The 21,792-nt window shown below is 43.9% G+C and overlaps 3 protein-coding genes across 4 annotated transcripts; 1 reads left to right on the top strand and 2 right to left on the bottom strand.

Annotated features, from left to right (window-relative positions):
* Positions 1-332: 332 nt before the first annotated feature.
* On the bottom strand, positions 333-5,725 carry cdc34b (cell division cycle 34 homolog (S. cerevisiae) b). Its single transcript, XM_035169634.2, has 5 exons — positions 4,976-5,725; positions 3,663-3,749; positions 3,444-3,541; positions 2,267-2,401; positions 333-2,184 (listed from the first exon to the last, which is right to left on the bottom strand). Exons 1-5 carry the CDS (start codon positions 5,159-5,161, stop codon positions 1,974-1,976), a joined length of 717 nt encoding a protein of 238 aa, XP_035025525.1. The 5' UTR covers positions 5,162-5,725; the 3' UTR covers positions 333-1,973.
* Positions 5,726-6,371: 646 nt separating this feature from the next.
* Positions 6,372-12,217, top strand: cactin. Its single transcript, XM_035169630.2, has 10 exons — positions 6,372-6,716; positions 7,095-7,749; positions 7,866-7,961; positions 8,054-8,199; positions 9,001-9,163; positions 9,859-9,973; positions 10,083-10,275; positions 10,675-10,797; positions 10,982-11,343; positions 11,526-12,217. The coding sequence occupies exons 1-10, from the start codon at positions 6,412-6,414 to the stop codon at positions 12,014-12,016; spliced, it is 2,649 nt and encodes an 882-aa protein (XP_035025521.2). The 5' UTR covers positions 6,372-6,411; the 3' UTR covers positions 12,017-12,217.
* Positions 12,218-12,453: 236 nt separating this feature from the next.
* On the bottom strand, positions 12,454-20,116 carry sema4e (semaphorin 4e). 2 transcript variants are annotated; one of them, XM_035169633.2, is made up of 15 exons: positions 19,991-20,116; positions 17,592-17,904; positions 17,307-17,452; positions 16,848-16,910; positions 16,667-16,765; positions 16,477-16,576; positions 15,988-16,098; positions 15,720-15,871; positions 15,379-15,557; positions 15,104-15,260; positions 14,579-14,801; positions 14,307-14,422; positions 14,029-14,186; positions 13,892-13,944; positions 12,454-13,546 (listed from the first exon to the last, which is right to left on the bottom strand). In XM_035169633.2, exons 2-15 carry the CDS (start codon positions 17,698-17,700, stop codon positions 12,933-12,935), a joined length of 2,280 nt encoding a protein of 759 aa, XP_035025524.1. In that variant the 5' UTR covers positions 17,701-17,904; positions 19,991-20,116; the 3' UTR covers positions 12,454-12,932. The 2 variants fall into 2 exon arrangements, with proteins under 2 accessions (XP_035025524.1, XP_035025522.1); XM_035169631.2 differs by lacking the exon at positions 19,991-20,116 and adding an exon at positions 19,590-19,980.
* Between the last annotated feature and the right edge of the window lie 1,676 nt (positions 20,117-21,792).

The following is a 21,792-nucleotide window of genomic DNA, read 5'->3' as shown; positions in this document are numbered from 1 at the left end:
CTAGCTGAAGCCTTACAAATGAAAGGTCAGTGTTCTCATAAACTGTACGATAACCCCTTTCTCTTTAAAAAACACGTGTTCATTTATGATAGTTATTTGCAGCACTTAACATATATTATTAGTGATGTAAAGAGTTATTTAATGTGGATAAATACCAACTTAACAGTAAATTCACTTATGTTTATGAAAGGCTAACTTGAAAGGTGCACCCCCTAAATCTTCTTTGAAAACATTCATGAAGTCTTCAAGGCTTTTCTGATAGAACAGAACTCATCCCCAGATGAAGCCTAAAATAACAGGTTACTGTTAATAAACTTTCAAGACTCTGTTTATCTCTTTCCAATACATTTTTATTTTTCAGTTTTTAATAGCAGAAAATAAAAAATAAACGCAGGTGAGTAAAACAACATGGTAATCACCCATACAGCTACATGTGCATATCAGTTATGGTTCCAGTTGAAGCTGTAAATCATGAAGAAAACCTAAAAAATGACAAATATCTGCTTGTCTGAAGTGAATTGAATTCGTCATAATGTAATTCATTATCCTGAGAAATTCAGTATGAAGTCCACATTTAAGCAAACAATCAAGATCAATACGCAAAAATGCACAGAGGACACCCATACGCTTTAAAACGTATTATGCCAAAACCTGTCGACTCTCGGCCAACACAAAGAACTGAAATTAAAATAAATCATGATGTCCTTCCTCTTCTTCATGTCCAGGGCTAAAAAACTGTGATAATCTTGACTGAAACTGCAACAACACCTTGTGAAAGACACTTTTTCCTACAGAAGCTTTTTTTTGCCAATTAAAGCTAAAAATCTGATCACAACAAAAGAAACATTCTCAAGCAGAGACTGCAGGCATAATGTCTACCCAAAGAAAGAGAGTAAAATAACAAAGCTTGCAAGAGAACAAAAAGAAGACAAGAATACAACAAACAGTCATGAAATATTTTGGGCTTCCTTTTACACTGGTTTCGGGTTGTTGGCTCTTTAAGGCCACAAACCTGAGGAGAAATACAGCTCGGATCATTAATTATTTCTGCCCAACACCACCACCACCACCCCCACCCTGAAAAACATGGTCATCCTACACGACTCTTACATCTGAGCTACTTCAAATAACAGAACCCCCACTCAAAATGACAGAGAAACACATCCAACAGTAACCAGAAGAAACACGGCAAAGATCAACGTTAGCAAAAAAAATGTTCATGAGAACTTTGAGCCACCGACACCGTCCCCCATTATTACAAGTGCTGGTCATCAGCAAGCTGAGATCAGATCACGATGGAGGGGAATCGTCCTTCAGTCAAAGACACACAACGCTTCCATAAGTGTTCAGGCATGCACAGGAACTTGGAAAACACGGCCCGTGTCAAATCATATCCCGTCCTGTCGCAGCGAGAGGAGACTGTGAAACTCGGAAATGTCTGATTCAATGTGTTTGCAGTAAACTGCTCAACACAGTCAGGCTCCTGTAAGTCCTCTTCATTCGTCAGTCATATAGACCAACTACTGGGCAGCGCTATCTAATTACAATTAAGGAAATAAAGATATGCAGGAGAGAGGCTGAGAAACGTTTGGAAGTGTTTGCACCAGAGCAAATGTTGCTGATGTGGATCCAACAACACCTTAAACTGTACAGTGGACTGGACAACTCAATGGGATAAAGCGATAGTTGAAGTTATTCTCTCAAAATAAGGTTTGAGGTGGTGATGAAAACTGCGAAACTGGCGAAATTGGTGACTATTGTGCTGGTGGAAATCTTAACCAGGTCTGACCCTTCCACAACGACGCATCGATTCAATCCTCCTGAGAGGTTTAGGTAAAACAGCTCATTTCATTAGTTGAGAAGTGGGAAGCTTCAAATCTTTCTTGGTTGTAGGCCTCGAATATCTGGCAACCCGGGCAGAAAAAAAGGGGGTAGCATATGTCAGCTAGACTGCGTTGCTGTCATAAAGCATGTCATGACTCCTCGTTGCCTGAGTCGTCCTCATCGTAGCAGCAGTCACCGTCCTCGTCCTCCACATCGTCGTCGTCATAGTAATAGTCATAGAAGAGGTCGGAGCCTTCATCAGGGGCCGGGACGCGTGTGCGGACGCAGTACTCTGCTAGTGTGATTGGGACTTTCACGCCGTCGCGCTCTGCTTCTGCTTTAGTGGCCAAAACCTGTTTCCTGAGGGAGAAATTAAGAAAACACTCACACACTGACTCCTCAGGAAGAGCTTAGCCTGTGAAAACACAGTTCGAAATTTTACCTGATGATTTCTACGTATTCACGGTCCTTGCCCTTGCTGTCCCTCCATTTACGGTACATGACAGAAGCGTCCACGTTAGCAGGAGAGAAGGTGTTGGGTTCATTCAGCAGCGAGATCACGCTCAGTAAAATGGTCCTGGAGAAAAACACACGAGTTAAAAGAGAATGTGTTTAATTAATTCAGGGTGAAAAAATATCTTCCTGAAATTACGTATTAGCCCATTTTTAAAGAACACAAACACATTAATTATTCATTTGAAAAATACATTTTGTCAACTTTGTCTTTAATGCCAGTTTTCTTGGAACTGCTTCTTTTGAGCTATCTGAATTTGTTCTGCAACTAAGGATTTTTTTCAACAACTTATTTAATTGCCAATTACTTTTTCAAAAAATTTATTACTATCAACTACCCAACTATAAGGACATTGTTAATGTTTACTAATGTGTAGATTTCATCCATATTAATGATGTCTCATCTGAAGACATGATACAACTGTGTTTTACTGTATTACTGTCATGTATTATCTGTTTATACACCAGCCTCCACTAACACTCCATGTTAGTGTGTAATAATCTACTTATTAAATGTTTATATTCTGCTTATGAATGCTATGAATAAGTGTTTCCAGCTAATCAGTTAACTGACTAATCATTTCAGCTCTAGTGTGAACACTGAAGCTAATGCAGAGCTAGCCGAAAAAAGCTGTTCCTTTCACAGGCAGCTGGAGGCCACTTCACCGAGGAACCGACCGTGTTCAGCTCCCTGAGATCACCGGAGCGGAAGAGAAAACAGCCCCCTGACCTCTTTACAAGGTACAACTATACAATCCATAATGAATAATATCCCACCTTTGTGGTGGCTGTTTCAACAAAGAAATAAAAATATGTTTTAAACTGAGCTTTAGTCTCTACAAATTTTACGATTCTACAAATAATGGATGAGTTGCGAAAGAATGGCACCTATCGACAGCTCGGGCCCAAAAAAGATCCAGTTGCACATGCGGTGTAGAATCCCTGCATATGGATTCATTGTTAGTCTATAGTATAGAATATTGTATATTCTGAAGACAAACGTCATGAGCTAAAGGTACGAGTCAGGTGGTTTTCAAGAGCACAAAGCAGGGAGGTAACCAGAAACAGGAGATATAGGAGGGGAGATATTGAAGGTGGGTGCTAACCGGACATTCTGGGTGGGATTCCATCTCTCTGAAGGAAGCTCTCCACTCTGCGGGTCGTCCACTGGAGGGTGCAATATAGAAATACACACATCTCCATTCTGAAACAAAGGAAATTGACTCTTTTCATTTTCACGTGTAGGGCAGCTATTTAAATCAAATACAATATCAAGAGAACACACACAAGTTCATATAAAGTTGAGCCAGACTGTGATACCACACCTCATAGATGTTGGGGTGCCACATCTTGGTGAGGAATCGGAAGGAGGGTGGGGAGTACGGGTAGTCCATAGGGAACTTGATCCGAGCCTGGGGCACAAAACAGATACAAGAAGGACATTTACATGTAACTGTACACTGTGCCGCTACAGTTTTCATTAACAGGCTTGAGTTTTAATGACGGCGGCGCCTTACGAGTTCTACCTTTACACCTTTTCCTCTGTGGACGCTGAATACGGTTTTAAGAGGTGTGTTTGTTTATCTGCTCAAACTACTGAATAGCTGTGGAGTCCTGGAAATGTCTCATTTCACTGCATGAGTGCAGCAACCTGGAAAGTGACAACAGGCTCAAGCTGCAGGGGTTGTCCAGCAAACTAATCAGATGGTAGCAGAGGTAATTGTGGGCTTTGTGGAAACAGAAGGTGAGCAGGAAGTCTCTGTGTATCCTGAGGGAACAGTCACAACAAACTGGAAACTGTTAGACTTAAAGTCTTAGAAAATCTCCGGTTTACCTCTGCCAACGAGGCTTTGACCCCTGTCCATTTGTTTGTGGGTTTGTTTCTGAGATTACACAGAAACAACTGAACAGATTTCCACAAAACCTGGTGGAAGGATGCGGTATGGGTCAGGGAAGAAGCCATTAAATATTGGTGCGGATCCAGGTTTTTTTACTTTCCTTAACATTGTTAGATAGGGCGTTTTCGACATTTTCAACCTTATCTCAAGATTAATGGATGGATCTTGATTAAATGAATCAAGCACATTTAGGTGACTGTTATCTATGAGTGTGTGAAATATAGTGCAGCTTGTCACTGACTCAACTTCTTCTCTGGAGTCCTTGTGCTTACTTGTTGCATATATAGGATCATGGCTGCGGCCACATTGTGATCATGAAACGCAGTGGGATCTATGACTGGCAATATTGCTCTCATTACAGTTGTCATTACTGCGTCCTTACTCGGTGTCTGAAATTTTTTTTTTTTTGTATACATACTTTAAACATGGATCCTCTCCATTTAGGTTAGATGCTGTCTTGAAAGTTGTAAATATTGTTATTTAGTTGATGTTACAATCTACATTTATTGTACTTGAAGGATTTCTGATTTTTGTTTAAATTGTTTTTTTCTATCTCAGTCTAGTCGAGGGTTGAGGACAGATGATTTCGACACCTTGTTCAGCCCCATGAGCCAAAGAGGATTTGTGAATATTGGCTATACACATACATTTGACTGATTGATGTGCTGTGTGTGTTTTAATGAACTGTTAGATGAGTCTAGAAACATGTCTGGTAAAATGGTATTCCTTCCTCGTCTTACCTTGAAGTAGCCCCCTTCATAGTGAGTGTTTGGGGGTCCGAAAATGGCCACTTCCCAGTTGTAGAGATCCGCCTCGTCCACCAGTGTTATTTTGAAGCCCTCGACGGGCTCCTCCTGAAGACTCTTCATCTCCAACATGAGTGCCTTCTGAGAGCTGGCTACATGAGTGGAGTTGTGTTGCGCCATCCTGGACCTGCTGGCTCTCAGGACGGTGGAGGAGTGGACAGCTGACGGGGGTTGTTTACAGCAACGCGGCTTTAAGTGAACCACTCACCGGCCAAACAACAACAACTTGTGTGTTCTCGATGTTCGCAGACAATGAAAACAGGCCAAACCAGCCCGGCTGCGCACACGCAAGCAAAAGGTCGCGTTTGTTCCCCCCAAAATAATCTAAATGAATTGCTCTCAAACGTCAACACTCGGTCTCTGGTGAAGTGGCTGAACCATGGTGGCTGACCCTCCGGCTTTAGTTGATCTACCTGGCAGGGCAGCCGCCGGACATAAGCCGCCGTAAATCTACTGGTAACGGGCTGGCTAATGTGAGCTAGCCGACAAAGCTGTTCCTTTCACGGGCAGCTGGAGGCCACTTCACCGAGGAACCGACCGCGTTCAGCTCCCTGAGATCACCGGAGCGGAAGAGAAAACAGCCGCTGGTTCGCTCCTGTCAGATATGAAGCTGCTAATGTCCCAACACATCACCGGGTGAAGAACAGTGTTGTTGAAAGAAGTCCCCCCTCTCCCATCAAAACAGGCAATGGCCGCCTTGGCTTCTGGTATTTGTAGTTCAACTTAATCTGCAGCCTTCATTTTTTCCACGGAAAACAACAGACAAGCCACACGGCTTCACATACATGCACTGTGTTGTATCACATTAAAGTCAAACACGTGTGAATCGTTTTGTTACGACCATTATTTCTTGAATAGTTATTTAAAGGGGAAACTGGGAGAACTTCATTTATCAATGACATGACGTCACCAAAACGCGATGTTGTTTGTGTTTGAGAGAAGCGGCTCTGACCTATTTTCATTCTCAGGTTGTTTTAACAGAGGACCACGTGTAAGTGACGCTAAATCTGCTCCGGATGTTTCATGTGCTGTAAAAACTGCATTTAAACTTAACGCTAATTTATTTGTTATTTATTTTTCGCCAGCTATGCACCTGACGTCAGTAATATGCGCCACAGTGTAGAAAGCCCCCCTGAGCTGGCCTTTTAACAGCCTGAGTAGTTAATTTATAACCATACAAATATCATATTGTTTTGAGGAATTTGTTGCGGTCAACACGAATATTTACATATGTGTGTCACAAATTGACTGTTTTTTAAAATTTAAACTGTGTTGTATTTACACCGTGGGGTCAGTAAACCGATGTCTTTGTTACCTCTTATTTACGCGACTCGGGACTTCCAGGACCCCGCACTGAGAAGAACTTCGCGATGAGTTCGAAGTCACGACGTCGGTCCCGCTCCAGGTCCAGAAGCCGGGGCCGGGAGCCGCGGAACCGGTCCAAAGTGAGCAGGTCTCGGTCTCCAGAGGACCGGAGAGACCGCAGTCGGTCCGCGGACGCGAAAAGAACCGCCCGTGGCCGCGTGCGGTCCGTCAGCAGGAACTCCAGCGGCGGATCCCCTGCCCGGCGTCGGCCTCAACACAAGGACCGTCCCGGCTCCAGAAGCGGCTCTGAGAGCGACATGAGGCCGGGAGCACACCGGCCCAGGAGCAAGTCCAGGGGTCGGACATCCAGGTAACGGTCTTCTTCTATTCACTGTCAGTGCTGCTTCTCATCGAGTCCCGGTGACCTGCGGTTACAACGCATCAGGTGGATCAGTTACTGACTGTCAGAGTTTCTGATCCGTCACAGTTTGAGAAAAGTCACCAGAGCATTAGTTAAACTTTTCAAAGATTTAGGGATAACTTCTTAATACTAAAACATCTATATTCTATAACATCTATACATCTCTGAATATGTTCTTTATTAGAGCCTGTTAACATATCTCTGCTGAATACGTAAGACCATGGTTTCTCATAAAGGAGCACAAATGTACTTAAAGGTTCCGTGTGTAGAATTTAAAGACATCTAGTGGTGACGTTTCAGGTTGCAGCTGAATATTTTTTGTCCCAGTTCTGATTCAGATGATCCTAAAATGATGAGAAGGAGAAAGGAAATGGAGACGAGGAGAGGACCATCTCATGACAGGACGAGGAGAAAGTCTGGGTCCAGCTCTGACTCCCATGATGGAAGCAGTGATAGAGAAAGAAGAAGAAGGAGAAGTCCTGACAGACGGAGTCCAGCTCAGGGTAGACAGAGAAAGGAGCGAGATGGAGATAGAGACAGAGAGAGGAAGAGGAGCAGCAGCAGAGACAGGGAGAGAAAAGCAGAGGGAGACAAAAGCCAAGAGCAAAGGAAGAGGAGCGAGGACAGAGAGCAAGGGAGAAGCGAACAAAGCAGAGAGAGTGACAGAGAGAGGGTCGACAGGGATAGAGTCTACAGAGATAGAGGGAGGCAGCGTTCCAGCTCCCCCGAGTCATCTGATAGCTCAGGTTCTGATCAAGAGGGCCGTGCAGTTAAAGTGAAGGAGGATAGGAAGAAACAGAAGGACATGCTGAAAGCTCTGGAGACACCAGAGGAGAAGAGGTCCAGAAGACTGGCAAAGAAGGAAACAAAGGAGAAGAAAAGGAGAGAAAAGATGGGCTGGAGCGAGGAGTACATGGGGTACACCAATGCAGACAATCCCTTCGGTGACAACAACTTGTTAGGAACATTTAAATGGCAGAAGGTGAGTTGGGGAGCAGCGCCCAGTAGCTACTGATCCACTCAGTCAGAGTAGTTTGGAACTTTTCTTTCCAAAACTTGATTATTGTGTAAATATGTTTGTGTGTGTGTGGTTTTCAGGCGTTGGATATGAAAGGCATCGGTCATCTCGGAGAAAAAGATCTCAAAGACAGGAACAAACATATTCAGGAGGAGAACCGCAGAGAGCTGCAGAAGGTATGAGCACGAGGTTATATATTTGTTTGTGGTCATGTAATGTTACAGAGTTATGAGAAACAGCGTCTTAATGAAATATTATAATTGTGTAGGTTAAACAACTTCGTCTGGAGCGGGAGCGAGAGAAAGCCATGAGAGAGACTGAGCTGGAGATGCTGCAGAGAGAGAAAGAGGCGGAGCATTTCAAGACCTGGGCCGAACAGGAAGACAACTTCCACTTGCACCAGGCCAAACTACGGTAAGTCTCCAGCAACAATTACAAGGTTTAAGGTTCATGGTCGTCTTTACTGTCCTGCTTGAGTTCACTCTAAACAAATAAACATTGAGTGTGACAACACTAAAAACACTAAAAATATAGAGCTGGTATATAGAATATAAATTCACACCAAGTACAAAAGTGCCAGTAAGCTTTAGTACAAATGTGCATAGAATTAGGAATGGAAAAATTGCAGATTGTAAATATACAAGACCATTATACAACGCACGAAGCCTATTAGTCAGGGTTTGCTGTGGTAGAGTAGAGGCCAAGCCCGACCCAAGCCTGACAGGTGTTCAGACAGGGCCGGACCCGGCGCGTCCCTTCAGGTTTGGGTCGGGTTGTCATGCTCTCCAGCAGAAACACATCACAGAGAAATGGAGTTATGTTAAAAGATAATCTTAACGTGGGATGTTTTGACGGTACAATCTCACAGACCGATCACTGAAACTCCCTTTTGGAGTGAAATGTCTTAAAAGTCCAAGATAGCATGGGACCTCTTAAGGACCTGCTTATTATAAATGTCCAAAAGCTTGACATGACTCCCCTAGAATTTTTTACTGGCCGTATTAATAATTCTCGTACTAGTTTGCTAGTATTTAATATACATTCTGACAGAGTCCCCTTATCATGTCACAGAGGAGTTCTCTTTTACTATGATTTACCACATGTGTATGTGTGTATCAGTTTGTTTGCACTATTCCAGTCCAGTTCCAGGCTCCTGCACCAGTTCCTGAATACTTGCACGCATTTTCTGAAAATCCCTGTGCGCTGTGTTTTTAGATCAAAGATTCGAATTCGTGATGGTCGCGCCAAACCCATTGATCTTTTGGCGAAGTACATCAGTGCGGAGGATGACGATCTCGCTGTGGAGATGCATGAACCTTACACCTTCCTCAATGGGCTCACAGTCACCGACATGGATGACCTGCTGGAGGACATCAAGGTGTGTTGTTATGTTACATTCCAAGGTCAAACTGGTATAGCTGTAGCTTAGCATAGCTCCAGTCAGGCTTGATTTTAAAGGGGGGATAGTGTATTAAACAGAGTACTGTGAAAAAGATAAAGATTGCAGGAACAATACCCAGTAAATACATATTCATATAAAATGCATCCTGTTGAAATAAACAAACTCAATACTGTGATTAGAAATGCATCACTTCTTTAGCAACTGGACCTTCTGCTGAATTTGCATGGGTTTGATCATTGTTATTTTTTTATGTAGTCTGTCTCCTGTCTTTACTAAAGAGTGAGATATGTTTAAAAAAAGGCCAAATCTACCAACAATCACAGCAATCTGTTTTCTTTCATGACTATTTCCTGTAATTGCCACTGAGGGGTGCCAAACGCCCACATATTCAAAAAGTATTGCTTCTTCATATTTGAGATGTCAGGCTCTGTAATATGTTAAAAAAATTCCATAATTTAATTATTCATATAGATGTGAATCTGGTGCACAGCGTTCTGTTACTTTTAATTGTGCCGCAATACAGTCAAATGTAGACACAACATTAACCATGAATGAGTGTGAACTCAGTAGAGATGTTCTGACCCTAAACACAACAGAGGACATGTTATTTGTTGCTTTGCACCTTTTATAGTTAAAACGGACTCTCATTGTAAGTGCTGTCATACCGACAGGTGTATATGGAGTTGGAGCAAGGCAAAAACGTGGACTTCTGGAGAGACATGACGACCATCACTGAGGACGAGATCAGCAAACTGAGAAAACTGGAGGCCTCTGGGAAAGGACCGGGTACTTGATTTTTCCCACATTATCATCAAACAGTAGTGAATGCCACAGGAAGCTATGCTCAGCCACACATTCTTTTTCTTTTCTTAATGCAATCTTTGTGAAACCCCAGGAGACCGGCGTGAGGGCATCAACACAGCTGTGAGCACTGACGTCCAGATAGTGTTCAAAGGAAAGACGTACAGCCAGTTGCAGGCTCTGCACCTGAACATAGAGACAAAGATTCGGGCTGGAGGATCCAACCTTGATATTGGTTACTGGGAGAGCCTGCTGCAGCAAGTCAGGGTCTACATGGCCAGAGCCAGGTACGCCCACTGTTCCTCTGCTCCTGAAATCCTAATTAATTCAGAAATCTGTCTTTCTGTCATTAAATTGTCTTGGCAAACACTCATCCGATTGACATCAAACTTGATATTGTTGTTGCTGAGGACGCTGGGAAGTGGATGAGTGGTTGTCAAGACCCTAACCTTACCCCTGACTGAATGTTACTGTGCGATGTTGAAAATGAACCCCACTATTCTTTGATTAAACTATACAATTACTGAGCTAATTTTAAAATGGCAAAAACATAGTAATTACATAGTAATTACATAGTAATTTTGTACATTTTGCTAGAAGTTGTACAGATTTGGAGTTGTACAGATTTGGAGTAGAAATAATCGCTTATTTGTGTGTGTGTGTGTGTGTGTTTTTTTATGTATCAGGTTGAGAGAGCGACACCAAGATGTGCTGCGTCAGAAGCTTTTCAAGCTCAAACAGGAACAAGGAGTGGAAAGTGAGCCGTTGTTCCCCATCATCAAAGAGGAGCCAGACAATGACGAAGATGAGTAAGTTACCCACACAGCACATGCTGCACACATCCAGAAACTGTAGAGACCCGTAGGCTCGGTCAGTTACTGTGGCCCGGGGTCAAATTTCCCATCAGGCTGCATTAGTTCTCACTGAAATGTATGCAAACATTAATTGTGGATGCATCGAAATGTATATATATATATATTTTTTTAACCACAGGGAGAGAGCGAGAACCAGAGAGACTGCAACAGAAGAACCCGGACAGTCGTCATCTTTGTCCTCCACAAAAAATAAGAACAGAGAAACGGATGGCAAGGACGAAGAGGCGGGACCATCCAAATCCCCAACAGGAAAACAAGATGAGGAGGGAAGAGAAAAGGGTGGAGAGGAGAAGGGCGAGGTGGTGGAGGCCGTATTGACAGAGGAGGACCTGATCCAGCAGAGCCAGGCAGAGTATGACTCAGGCCGCTACAGTCCTACGCTGCTTACGCAGTCTGAGCTGCCGCTGGACACGCACACCATCACCCCGGAGGAGGACGCACACCGACTGCAGCTGGCACGCACACAGCTCCAAGTTACCGGTATGAGACCTTATAAAAACACACACACAAAAACAAGATGTGTATTAAGATAATAAATTGTGTTGCCAGTTGTAAGAGAACATCTAGAAGAGTCAATTCCAAGCAGTAGAAGTGTAAAATATGTGTTAATGTGGCGCAGATATTTCACTAACTGCTGCTTCTTTGATTTCTCTGTCCATCAGGCGAAGCAAGCGAGAGCGCCGAGGACGCCTTTGTTCGTCGTGCCAAAGAGGGCATGGGTAATGATGAGGCCCAGTTCAGTGTAGAGTTCCCAGTCACGGGGAAGATGTACCTGTGGGCAGACAAATATCGCCCCAGGAAACCCCGCTTCTTCAATCGGGTGCACACAGGCTTTGAGTGGAACAAATACAACCAGACGCATTACGACTTCGACAACCCTCCGCCCAAGATCGTCCAGGGATACAAGTTCAACATTTTCTATCCGGACCTGATCGACAAGCGCTCCACCCCCCAGTACTTCCTCGAGCCCAGTCCCGACAACAAGGACTTTGGGATATTAAGATTCCACGCAGGGCCTCCGTACGAGGACATCGCCTTCAAGATCGTGAACAGGGAGTGGGAGTACTCTCACCGGCATGGCTTCCGCTGTCAGTTTGCCAATGGGATCTTCCAGCTGTGGTTCCACTTCAAGAGGTACCGCTACAGGAGATAGACGCCACGTAAGAGGATGGACCAAGAGCCCAGTCCCTGGGTTTTAAACACACGCAGTTTATGATTTATGCTGTATCTGCATTGTTGTATCGTTTCAGAAAAGCCAATTTGTTAAAGTTACAAATAATTTCTGTACTGTTGTTTTAAAAAGTCAATTGTAATGTAGTTTGCAAATTACACATTAAAGATGATTTTTACTCTATGCAAGCTGTGTCTGAGTGATGGTTGTCTGCCAATTTACAACATCAGATTTCAGAGTCATAACACTTGGGTGTCTATTCAAGAGATTCTATGTTCAAAACTGTAAAAGTACCAAGATGATTTAGAAGTGTGATTAACGTCCACATCTGTTCTTCACATTCATGTCAAGTCCTGTCTCGTAGAAAACTAGTAAAAACCCTGTTGCTAATATTTGGATTCACTGCAACAACACATGCATCTGGTAGAAAAAGGTTTTAATACAACAAAACAAATCTTTGCATTTAGTGGTTAGGAATTAATTGGCTCAATTTTAGTCATTGTACATTCCCTGTCAAAAACCACACCAATCTTTACAAGAAAATTCAACCCATAACAGAATTTACAACAATTAGTAAAAAACTAAAAACATACTTATTAAAATGTACATTCTACTGTTGAAATTCAAGCAACTCATTTGTACAAAAAGGAACTTTTGGTGTCACAGTTCATAGATTCTCAAAATAAGGTTTCGTTAACCTGGAAATTCCCTTTTACTCCAACCTAATGTAATTCTTATGGAAATCAACGTCTCAGCCCAGATATTACAGACGAACCGATGAATCTATTTGTGCTTTGAAACAAAAGTTTTCTGCCTTACCCACTCATTTTTAAACTTAAAACTCCCCTCAAGAGTAAACTGAATGATTTGCTTGTCATTTTCCAATTTCTGACTCTGGTTATTCATTCTCCCCTGCAGCACGGAACTCCACCTCCTCTCTGGTGTGGTTGTTATTGCTTCTGCCGTTGTCTCTTACAGACACCATGGGCTTGTCCTCTGCCGGCGCAGACCTCTGTGCCTCTTGGTAGCGCTCAGAGTTCAGCCCCCCCTCCTCGTGGGATTGTTTGCCATTTTTCTTCCCACACTTACAGGGAAGTGGTATGTGCCCTTTGTAAAAGTTCCAGGCCAAAAGAGCAAGTAGGGAAATTACCAGGATGACTACTACGGCCTGCAGTCCAGCCACAGAGGGGCCGTCCTTCTGGGCTTGTGGAGACAATATATCAACGCCCTTGCCCTTGCCTGCTGTGGCTATTGTGAGCTGGTACTCTGCCACAGTGGTTGTGTACTCGTTGGTTTTCGAGCGCTCCACAGACAGGCAGCGGTAGCGACCACCATCTCTGTCTGAGGCGTTGAAGATAAACAGTCCGTCTTGCAGTAGCTGAAAACGGTCTGAGGGGGTCAGAGGTTTTTTGTCCCGCTCCCACCTGGCTTCTGCCAAGTTGGAAGGCGAAGGGCAATGGAGCTTCGTGTTGCTACCAGGCCAGATGGTCTGATTCACTGGTTTAAAAGGATCTGAAAACCAAACAGACACAAATGACCTCAATTATGATGAGTTAATCTTCCTTGTGTCTAATGCTTGTCTCTCTTGGACTATTGGCTACACTGCCGCCCCCCTGCCCTGTGATTTCCTAGGGCACTGCTCTGTTTCATCTGCTCCATTCATGTCTGTAAGCTTTCAGAAGATGTGCACAAATACAGATGAAAGGAACGCAGAGTACATACTGAGGCTGTAATTTATGTTTAGCATTAATGAGCCTTAAGAAGGAAAAAATGCAAACCCTGACACATTCAGTTTTATTCAGGATCCTAATAAATGTGCTGATCACACTGCGTCGGTTTAACTGTGCTCTGACTCACCAGCAGCTGGGCAAAGAGAGGCGTCTCCTTTTTTCACACTTTGGATCAGCTTTCTAAAGCAGAAGATGCAAAAATAACGGAAATTTAGTTTGGCTGAAACAGATCACAACACTGCTTGTCTGAAGAGCTGCCTATACCTTTGTGAACTCGAGAGGGCAACGCATTTCCGAACAACATTGTCCCAGCCACAGTAAGGGTCTCTTGCTAGAACGCAGTCCATGCAGGATGAGGACCTCTCACAGCTGGCCAGTGGGATCTGTGCTGCTCCGTAGTCTGAACCTGCATAGAGCTGAGCCTGTGCACACAGACGCAGAACAATCACACTGTTGTATGTGCAGAAATATACAATGGACATGAATAGTTACATTAATGTAATAAGTGATATATTTTTCACTGTGTTTGGGTTTCAAATTACCGTGACATTAGAAAACTTCAGAATCTTGATTGGCTCCGGGGGCTGGAAAAGTTGTATTTCCTCTATGATGAACATCTCTCCATCGTAGTTCACCGCTTTCAGCATGGTGCCCTCGTCTTTTCGTATAAAAACAGAAAAACCTACCGTATTATACACTAACGCAAATGGCCTCACGTGTAACACTCATCTTGTCCACTTTTTAAAAGCAGTAAATTGAAATACACACAGGAAGTGGCAGTTTGCAGCATTTATAAAAGCCTGACCACACACACCTGTACCAACAAACATCACGTGATACTTCTCGCCATCTGCGGCCTGCATTTCATTGACTATGATGCGTGTGAATGTAGCTCCCCTTCGCACCAGCAGTGGCTTGTCTCCTATTGGCTGGATAGACTGGTCCATGAGAGGCCTATCTTTGATAAATTGAAGGGTCCGATCAGGGAGGTCCAGAGTCTGATTTATACCCGCTTTACGAGCCTCGTTGTTTATGCACTGGCGAGAGAGAGGAGGGCAAGGAAAGAGAAAAGGGAGAACAACGGAGTCAGAGTACAAAAGGAATCAGCTTCCTGCTGGGCCACTCGTTAAAAACAAAAAGGAGTTGCTTTTTGAGATTTTGTTTTTTTTCTCTCACACACACACACACACACACACACACACACACACACACACACACACACACACACACACACACACACACACACACACACACACACACACACACACACACACACACACACACACACACACACACACACACACACACACACACACACACACACAGTGGGCACACTCACAGCTCCAGGCCGAGGGACGGGGACATCTCCGCTATACATCACCCACTTAACAAAAGAGGTTTCTACGGGGACTGGAGTCTTGTACTTCCCCTGGGCAAACACTTTGCTGATGTCAGACACCTGGTACGCACACACTGCAGACAGGTCTGATGTGCCCCTGAAACACAAACACAGAAAATGTGAGCCAAGCGGTGTGCCAAAGACCATTAAAGAAAAAAAGCAACCCTCCTTCCTCTTGGACAAACACACTAACACGTCTGGTAAATCAAACGCACCACTGTGGTGTGAAGATGGCATAGAACAAACAGTTCTTCCAGTGCTGCTGGGGGTCACACCAGAGGTAAGTGTCCTGGATTATGTGCGGCAGCTGAGACTCCAGCACCGGACAGTCCATCCTGGCCTTCAGGAAGGATGTCCACTTCTTCTGCAAAGTCCTCTGACCTCCAAGATCCCCCTGTGGGCACAGACACACCGTTAATTCCATACAAACGGAACCTCCAATCAAACAACGGAACAGGGCGGAACGAGCATAACTGAGGAAGCACTGTTTATATACTATTGTGTTGGTAAATGGAGCTGTTTAAAATAAGCACATGCATGGTGAGCTCTTTATCACCTTGCAGACGCGGGCCACACGGGAGACCATCAGTTTGTTGTAGCAGTCGCACTCCACAGCTGTCTCACTGAAGAACAAGTAAACCTTGTCGTCATCTCCGTCCTCATTTTTGTCACTCTCTGGCATCTGAGCCATAGAAACAAAATGGGGCTCTGGTGTATAAAAGAGAAAAGACATTAACTTTGACTCAGCTATCAAGCAAAGCTCAACAAGTTCAGTGCAGAGACAGTGAAGTCCAAACATTAATTATAAAAAAGTAACATCTTACCGTTAAGCCAGGAAGTCTTGAACTCGGTGCGTATGGAGACAGGAGAGCTGCGCATCAGGATTGGTTCAGAGCCCAGGAAGTTAATTGAAGTGGCTGAGTATAGGTTGTTATCTATTGAAATAAGACAGAAAACACAAAAATACAAATTAAAATGTTTAATGTCCTGTCTCTTTAAGGCCCCACTTCCAATAAAGCCCAGTCTGCTCTCATTGGCCAGCTAGCCGCCTCTGTTGTGATTGGTCATCAGCCTCCAGCACATGTAGGAAATGTGGCTTTGCTAGCGGCCATGCCACACTAGCCGCTAGGCATGCATTATGCAAATGTAGGGCATTGTGATGTCACGTGACCCCAAAAGTAACGACCAAACTCCTGATAAGGACGTTCCTGGAGCAGTGTTTTCTTTGGGTTTACTGTGGACTTTAGGCTTTTTATAATATGTCTCCTTTAAACAATCTTAATTTCTTTATCCGTTGTTGAACAGCTACTCACCAACCATGATGGAGGTGTATCTCTGAGAAGGATCAAATGGACACTTCCCTTTGCCATCCTCTCCTTTGTTCTCGAGAGTCAGCTTCCCATCTGCATAGGACTGCATTGACACACAGCATTTAATTTGATGGAAAACTCATACGGCAGTTTAGTTTGTACAAAATGACAAGCGGCTCTGAATTTGTCTTACCATGTAATCACACTCTGGATCGAAGGCATTGGTTCCACACACATACATCCTGTTATCCTCCATCTTATGTAATATCCTTATATAGTTCATGCAGTCCTTCTGTAAATACATATCAAAAAGCAATTACTACATCTGCTCAATGCACAGTCAGTTCTAGTGAGAAAAACCAGAAGGGACCCACCTCAGGATCTTTGCCTTTGTTTGTGCACTCATCTTTTTGCTCTTTCGTCACTTCCCATTTCACCTAGGAGTTACAACAGTTTTTGTTACACACTCCACCACAATGTGTTTCCCATCATAGAGGTTGAGAAACGCAATGCTAGCAGTAGTTGAAATCAGTGAGGTAATTTTCACCATAAGCTAGTTGTTTTTCTGTGTTAAGTTAAAACATTACCTCCAAACTCCACGCTTGCATTTCAAAGTTTGTTTGGACAAGATTAAAACCCAAGAGCAACGTAAGCCTGAGAGGTTAAATTCAGGTCACAGAGTCGGGCCCAACGCAGAAGTTTGTGGTTATAAAAAAATTCTGGCCGTCATCCAAGAAATCTCTGATAAGAAAATTCCAAAAGCTAACAATCAACGGGCCTTGCTCCAAGATGGAACTGGCCAGAACCGCATAGTTAACAAAGGGTGTTCTTACTGAGGCATGTTTCTTGGAGATGTCGTTGAGGTCAAGAGCATACACTGCCTCCCTGGCACCCAGCAGCAGCAGATCCAGGTCTTCTCTCAACAACATGGTGGAGTAGTTGAAAACACCTTTCTCGTGAAACAGGTGAGCCTTGACCCCTAGTGACAGAACATGACTGATTCATCATTGAGCAACCACCCTGTTTCCCAATGAGTCTATCCCTAGTGTAACTGTGTGTGCCAATATGGGATGACACACTGTAAGCTAAGGTTATACAAGACAGGCAGTAACACTCACTATCATGGGGCACAGTTTTGCGGGGAACACAGTCCAGTGGTGAGGCGTCTTCCAGCACCGAGGCCACGGGCAGCAGCCAAAAGACGCAGAGGGAGAGCAGCGGATGCATGGCTCCTTTGTTCAAGCTGAGAGGAATTTACGCTTTATTGTTTCCCCAACAGTCACTCTCACAGAGGTAAAGACAGCAAGTGGCATCTATGACGTGGTGAGGTCTGTGCAGGCTGAAGAGCCCTGGCCCCTTCACTGGCTCCGCTCAGCAGGCTGTCCATGGTGAGATAGATGGCCCACACCAAAGAGACAAAGCAGAGGAAGGCTGAAAGAGACAAGGTTGGATGGGTATCACAATCAATTCACCAAACGTGAGACCTGAAAGATGAAAAAATAAAAAATCTTAGGATGTGTAAAGAGAGACACAAAACAAATGGGGGAAATGAGATGTGAGGAGAATCCTTAAAGATGTGTTGAAAACAAAGTGAAAGACACAAAGAAAAAAAAGAGAGAAAAAGTAGAGGAATGGCCAGAGGGAGCAGAGTGAGCTAAAGTCAGCACAGCAGTAATTCTGTCAGTGCCATAGTGATGTTAATGCAGGGCCATGAAAGGCATTCAGCAGGGTGCAGGCATGTCAACCTCAGCTCTCCTGCAGCACCAAACACAAGCACACAATGAGATGCACAGACGCTGCCAAAAGTGTGGTGCAGATGAGCGCCGGGGACCGAGTTGGTTGCAAGAGCAGTTTTACATGAACCGACAGGAAACACTATGGTTTGAGTCACCATTGCACCTCAGATAAGAAATCCTGCGCTTCCTCCGCCTGCTTAGATCACGGAGCTGTAAAAATGACAGCTGTTGTCACAAGTGATCTTGTCCTGCAGACAGTGTTACTACGACCTGCGGAGTAGGTGTGAACCAATGAAGGGGCTTCTTTCCAAACAGAGATGTGCTGCGTTTCACCGATGAGCTGCAGCATGTCAGAGAATGCAGCTCTGATAAGATGTTTCACGTATTTGTCCCTGGGGGCCATAGCCAGCTTCACTCAACACACACACGCACACTGGTTTGTGCAGCTATCCTTACTAGGACTTTGCACTGACTTCCATTGATTGTTGTCAGCCGAGCCAAAACCTTATCCTTAACCATGACCAATTCATGCCTAACCCTAACCTCCAGTTCCATCTTATCCCTAACCTTAATCAGGAGCTCAGAAATGATGTTTTACCTAATTAGGACTGGGCTGTAGGTCCTCATGAGGTTTACTGGACCTGATAAGGTCTGTGTTTATGCTGGAAAAGGAAAAATGAGGACACACACACAAGTCTCTCTACAGTGAGGACACTCATTAGCATAATGCATTCTCTAACCCCTTACCCTAACGATCATAACTGAATGCCTAACCCTAAAACCAAGTCTCAACCCTCAAACAGCCCTTTGCATTTGTGAGGACTGATCAAAATGTCCTCACAATGATGGTATTGAACCATAGATAGACATGTGCACACACACAGTTGTGTCTCCATGACTTCAGAGGACATTGCGTTGATTTACATTGATTTCATGGGGATTTCCTCTTTCCTCACTACTTGCCTAAACCTAATTCAATGCTAAACTTAGCCTCAACCTAACTTAAACTGGTATTATTCACATACACGGACATGCTTTGTCCCCATAGTGTGACTGTGTAACTACATTCAGGTCCCCACAACATGAGGAATACCTGGACCTGAAACACACACCCACACCCACACCCACACACATACTCACTGCACTTTTGCGCCATATGGCCCCCAGCAATGAAAAGTCAGCTCGATTAGAAGCATTAAACTGCCAGTTGATAATAATAGGTTGTTGGAACCACGCTGTTGTGTTAGTAACGCGACACAGAAAACTGTTTAGCAGTAAGCTAGTAGTTTGTTTCACTTTAATTAAAACACAAGTGGTTATTTTACTGCATGTAGTAAAGCTGTAAACTCAGCCGCTCAGCAGGTTCAACACAACACTTACCTGCGCGCTGACACGCCCGAGACTGTGTGCGCCTCCATTCGGTAAAGTAGTCCCAGCACCTGTGAGCTCTGCGCAGTTTTCTGAAGGATTACGGCGACGTTACGCTGCAGGTTGGTGTGAAGACGAGTTCAGGGTGAAGATGAACAAAAACCAAAAACGAGAAATAAACCCAGCACAAGAGCCGCTGACGAGAAAGAAGCGCGCAAGTAAGTTAAAGGTTAAACGTGCGGAAACAGGAAAGAAGTAGCGTCTGTCTGTGTCTGTCTGTCTTTGTGTCTGTCTGTCTTTGTGTGTCCCCTCTGAGACACTGCGGAGCTCCGTCACTGGACAGACCCCCGGCTCTCAGCCCGCGGTGAGAAGCGTCTCAATGGCAGCTCTGCTAGTTGTGTTTTTGTTGTTACCTCCTTCAGGCTGACGCGGCGGAAAGACGCTGATCTCTGGTCAGATTAAAACTCGTCCAGTCCACCTGAGTGTTTGAGAGCAGAGGACACAGCTGACTCCAGATGGGCGAGGTGAATGATGAAAGCTGCTGTTTTCAAACAGAGCCAACATGTCCAGACAGGAGAGATGGTGTAACCCAGTGTTTTCTGTCTTGCACAAGAGGAGCCATTATTTCAATTCTTCTCATATTCTTATCACATCCAGTGTAATACTGTTGCACCTGCACACACATAATCTATACATAAAAAAAATCACCTACAGATAATGGAGTCATAATCACTTTCATATGAATTTGGTTGATGCAACTTCCACATCGTGCAAAAAGTCCAAACTTGCAGCTACTTGTTGTTTTGCCCACAGGGCAGACTTATGGTGCAATGCAGCCAAATTCAATACAAACAAAACAAATCCAAATTACATCCCTCTGTTACAAAATATCAGCAAAACCCAGTGTTGTGAATTCCCAAAAAGTGTTTAATACAAATACACAGAATTGGATTTAAGCGTATTACACCCTATTCATATACATATACCTGACAGGCCACATATTACGTAAGACGCTGGCGACCTGTGCAGAGCGTGCCACGCCTCTAGACCAGTGTCAGCTGGGACTGGCTCCAGCTTCCTGTAAAACAGTAGAGATAATGGACGGATGGATATCTTACTTATCTCAGGTTTTTATGTGTGAACATCAAGGTCCTCAAGCCAGTAGCGCTACAAAGGACTTGGGGGCTCCAGACAAAGGAACTCGGGGTATGGGGGCCTCTCGCCCAAGAAACTCATAATGCACAACAGACATTCCAGTCTTCAACCAAACCTTGAAAATGTTCTTCTTCAGGATTATGGTGCAGTTATTGTCTCCTGTACATACACAAAATTATAGAATTTAAGGAGGTCCTCACAAAATGATTGTTGCTGTGGATCAGCCATTCTTAGGGCGCCCTTTCTGCTCAGCAGATGAATGCTTTGCCTATGCCCCTCTTGTAATACCCCTGCCTCCATCTTACATCGTCCATATATGCACTGTTCTTTGTTTGTTCTTCTTTGGTTCATGTTAGTTCCGTTTTCAAATTTGAGTTCAGGTGGTTTTGAAAGAAATAGCAGGGGGTTTGCAGACTAAGAAATGAAAGAGGAACATGTATTTCTACAGATGATTGGTTTCGGCTAAGTAGTAGAAGAACTGTGTAAGACAGTATACACTTTTACTGATGAAAATAGCATCAGTGTAAATCTGTCACACAAACCCATCTCCACTTCCTCCCACAATCCAGAAATGAGTCCAACCACTCAACTAATCATAAATCAGTCTTTGCTGTTAATCACGACGTGGCCCCCATTTTTATAGCATCAAAATAACTTATTAAAACCAAACTTACCAGAAAAAGTAACACTTGACAAACAGTAGGATAAGTACCTAAAATGACAGAAACTATCTCAGAGAAAAAGTTATTTGACATATACCTTTGGTTTAGTTTAGCATAAAGTAACATAAAGGAGCAGGGTTTAAGATCTACTGCAACCAGACAACAGTGGGCGATGGAGACACTTTGGCTTCGCTTTAGAGGAGCAGGCTGTCAGGTCGTCCATCTTTATATTCAGTATAATCTGTATATATGTGTGTATTAGTTTGTGAGATCACAGATGGAATGTGGAAATATACTTCCCTACTGAAGTGTAGAAAAAGTAAACTTTTACTAAAATACTTTTTTCCTTCTATTTATTTGTGGTAAAATATCTCGATTATGGATCATCTCCCGAACCA

Source organism: Hippoglossus stenolepis, chromosome 11 (genome assembly GCF_022539355.2).
Source record: "Hippoglossus stenolepis isolate QCI-W04-F060 chromosome 11, HSTE1.2, whole genome shotgun sequence".
In the NCBI taxonomy this organism is placed as follows: Eukaryota; Metazoa; Chordata; class Actinopteri; order Pleuronectiformes; family Pleuronectidae; genus Hippoglossus; species Hippoglossus stenolepis.
The sequence above is the reverse complement of the archived record's forward strand: the minus strand, read 5'-3'. Positions and strand labels throughout refer to the sequence as shown.